This window comes from Henningerozyma blattae, chromosome 1 (assembly GCF_000315915.1).
Source record: "Henningerozyma blattae CBS 6284 chromosome 1, complete genome".
Taxonomy (NCBI): Eukaryota; Fungi; Ascomycota; class Saccharomycetes; order Saccharomycetales; family Saccharomycetaceae; genus Henningerozyma; species Henningerozyma blattae.
This window is the reverse complement of record NC_020185.1, coordinates 2,680,275-2,683,634: the sequence shown is the minus strand read 5'-3', so window position 1 is coordinate 2,683,634 and position 3,360 is coordinate 2,680,275. Positions and strand designations below refer to the sequence as shown.

The window sequence follows — 3,360 nt, the reverse complement described above, 5'->3', positions numbered from 1 at the left end:
TATTATTATTATTATTATTATTATTATTATTATTATTATTATTATTATTATTATTATTATTATTATTATTATTATTATTATTATTATTATTATTATTATTATACTATTTCCCTGAAGGAACGAGAAACAAGATCAACCATATTAGATACTCAAATAAGACTAGAACTTATTAATACAATCTTTCCCTTATTGATTGTCAGTTATTCTTTATTTTATTGATTCTTTCTGCAGCTTACTACATTGAAATTTTAACTATTCCATAAATCTGAATTGAACGCTTAAAAAATTTTGTACTGGACATTGATTTAAGATATATATATTATCGATTTTGAATATTCTAATATATTTGGGTATAAAATTCATTAATAAGTGTAATAATTCAGAGAGAAAAACATTAGAAAAAATAAAAAAAGAAAGAGATAATTAATTAGCTAGGAGAACAATATAGGTAGCGAGTTGAATAGAACCCTTAATTTAACTGAATTCAGAGTTAGAAAATGGGTCCACAACTAAATAAGAAAAAGGTAATAGCAAAATATTCGAAGCATGGCTGTGCACAATGTAAAAGAGCTCATGTGAAGTGTGATGAAATTAAACCAATTTGTAGAAGATGCGTAAAGAAAAATATTAACTGCAACTATGAATCAAACCTATTATTTAAACGCGTTCTTAATGGTTCGACTTTTACTACATCAAAAATCCAAATCTCTTCTAATCCAATACAACAGAATACGAATTTATCTCTCTTGTATTCCACAAAAGATTCAGATCATCTTGAAACAATATCCTCGAGTAATTATTTGACTCCTAGTTCCAATGGCATACCTATTATATCAGGGGATGATAATCAAGTTCTTCAACGAAAATTTCATTCAACAAATGGAAATCAACATTTTAATTTGAAAGAAGAATTGGGTTTAAAGCCTAATTATTTCAGCAATTTGTGTGAAGTTAACAACTACAAAATCAATTACTCGATGTTTTTTCCTAGAAACGATATTCATCTAACAAGTATTTTAACTTTCGGCAATAATTGCAATTTAGATGTAAATATAATTCCAATTCTTAGCGATTCGTTTCTTAGGGATAAAAATATATTGAACTTTAAAAAACATATTGATCATATAATTGAGAATTTTGATCCAGTTAAAAATAGTGTGAACATATTGAATATAGACTTTGAAGGAAAAACTGATAGCCATGGAAGGAAGAATTATAACAATAAGGTCGAAAAAGGTGATAAAGAAGGATATGATAGCCATGGCTTAAGGAATTCTATATCTAATTATGACAACCAAAAAGAAATAATGATTAATAAAGTCGACTTATGTGATCCAGAATTTATCAAATTTTGTTGGGATATATTTATAACGATATTTTCAAAGAATTTTTTAAATTCAAACAATATTTTTTCCAAAAAGAAACTTTTTAGCAGTTTAATAAAATTATCAGAAACTTATCCAGTAATTCATGAATCAGTTAGATTTTTCTCCTCAACAATGCTAAAAAATTACTATTTTTTGAAAAGAAAATTGAATTACTCTAATTTTTGGGATCGGCATATTAGAATGCCCAGCATAAACTTTCTGCATAAATCAGTTAAAATTCTAAGTTTGAAGCCAGATAAAGTTTTAGAAGATTGGATCACAATACTAATAATATCAATAATAATGATAGGCCCAAATTCAGTAAGCAAAAGTTCTGGATGGAGGTATCATATGCATCAGGTATTTTTATTGATAGAATTGATAGAATTTAAATTAATTAATCGTGAGATCATTAAAATTAATCAAAAAGATGAAATTAATTTAAACAATAAAGATAATAGCAGATATTATATTTATATTGATGACAATAATAGCATTGATCGAGATCTAATCGATGTATATTTAATATTCAGATCCTTCTTTCTATATTCAGAAGTATGTTCTATTTTGACTTGTGAAAATAGTAGCATAATAAGTTCAACAAATATACTGAGAAAATATTTTGCTTTTTATAATTCAATAAATTTTTTCAAAATTAGCGGAGAATATGATCTACTATTTGGGTCTAATGCCTCAATTCAAAACTTGATTTCTGAATTATCAATCATGTTATGTGATCTGAAAGAAAGTAGGGGTATCAATCTATCCGGTAATCACATCTTGAAATTAAAATTTATTAATAATGAAGAAATCTCGAGGAGTAATTTGATTGAGTATGGTAATACTTTTCTTAGAATATTATCAAAAGATATTAACACTTACAAGGTACGTGGATATGACGATAGAAATTATTCCAATAAGTTAAAATTTAGCGAAATAGAAAATATCAAGCAGAGAGCTATTTGTAAAAATAGGCATAAAGTTATCTTTTTAGCTCTAAATTTGTACATTAAAGTATTCTATTTGGAGTTAGAAAAAACTAATGTATATGCCGTAACAGAGCTATTAGAAGATTTATTAGAATCGTGGTATCAGATGCCAGATACACGTCTACCAGATTCTATTTCATTTTGGACAATATATTTTGGATGTTTGACTTCATTAGTAATTAGTAAGGAGATATATTATTCACAATTCATTAATATTTTAAAAAAAGAACTTTTATTGGTATTCAAAATACTCTTAAATTAGTTGATAAATTAGAAACAGTTAAAATAATATTAGAAGAAAAAAGATACAATGATCTAGTATCCATAGACTTTGATTTTGCTGTTTACTGATAAGCTGTTTTAAATAATGATGTGAACGGGCTACTAGTGTTAAAGAAAAATGTTAAACGGATAAGTAATTATTAAGGGCCTTTTATGGTTTGGGCTACTATGGACTCTAATGCATAAGATTTAGGTTCTGAATAACTAGTCATGTTAGTATCTCATGATACAAAAAAGTCGCGTAACGGATTCCTTAGAAAATTAACTGAGATGATATGGCAGGTATCCTGATCCTTATTAGTTATTTGAGCAGAGCATGTAACTAATAACGCATGTCCTTACCTCCTGATTATGGATAACAATAGCACCATGATATCAATTAATTTTTTGGCTTACTTTGTTAATATTCTTATATTTTCGTTATAATTCATATGTGTTTGTCTAAAATCCCGATTTAAAACGTTATTTTTTATTAGTAGATTATTAGAGGAAAAAATCTAGCATAAGGATAGACGAAATAAATAAAAAGATCGAGAAAATTAGTTCCTGTTTATGAAATTTGGTCTTTATGTTACTTTTATATCTACTAGTAATGTTATTATCAAATGGTTCCTCCATCTGCTTTAATTATAGATAAAAGTGTAGTGATTAATTTTTTTTTCTATTTTCGATAAATAATCGTAATAGTATCCATCTAAAATATGAAATGATAAAATGAAACT

General features: G+C 26.1%; 1 protein-coding gene across 1 annotated transcript; it reads left to right on the top strand.

Annotated features, from left to right (window-relative positions):
- Positions 1-497: 497 nt before the first annotated feature.
- TBLA0A10770 (Zn(II)2Cys6 transcription factor domain-containing protein) lies at positions 498-2,618 on the top strand (the record flags this gene model as incomplete). Its single annotated transcript, XM_004178324.1, has 1 exon — positions 498-2,618. The coding sequence occupies one exon, from the start codon at positions 498-500 to the stop codon at positions 2,616-2,618; it is 2,121 nt and encodes a 706-aa protein (XP_004178372.1).
- Between the last annotated feature and the right edge of the window lie 742 nt (positions 2,619-3,360).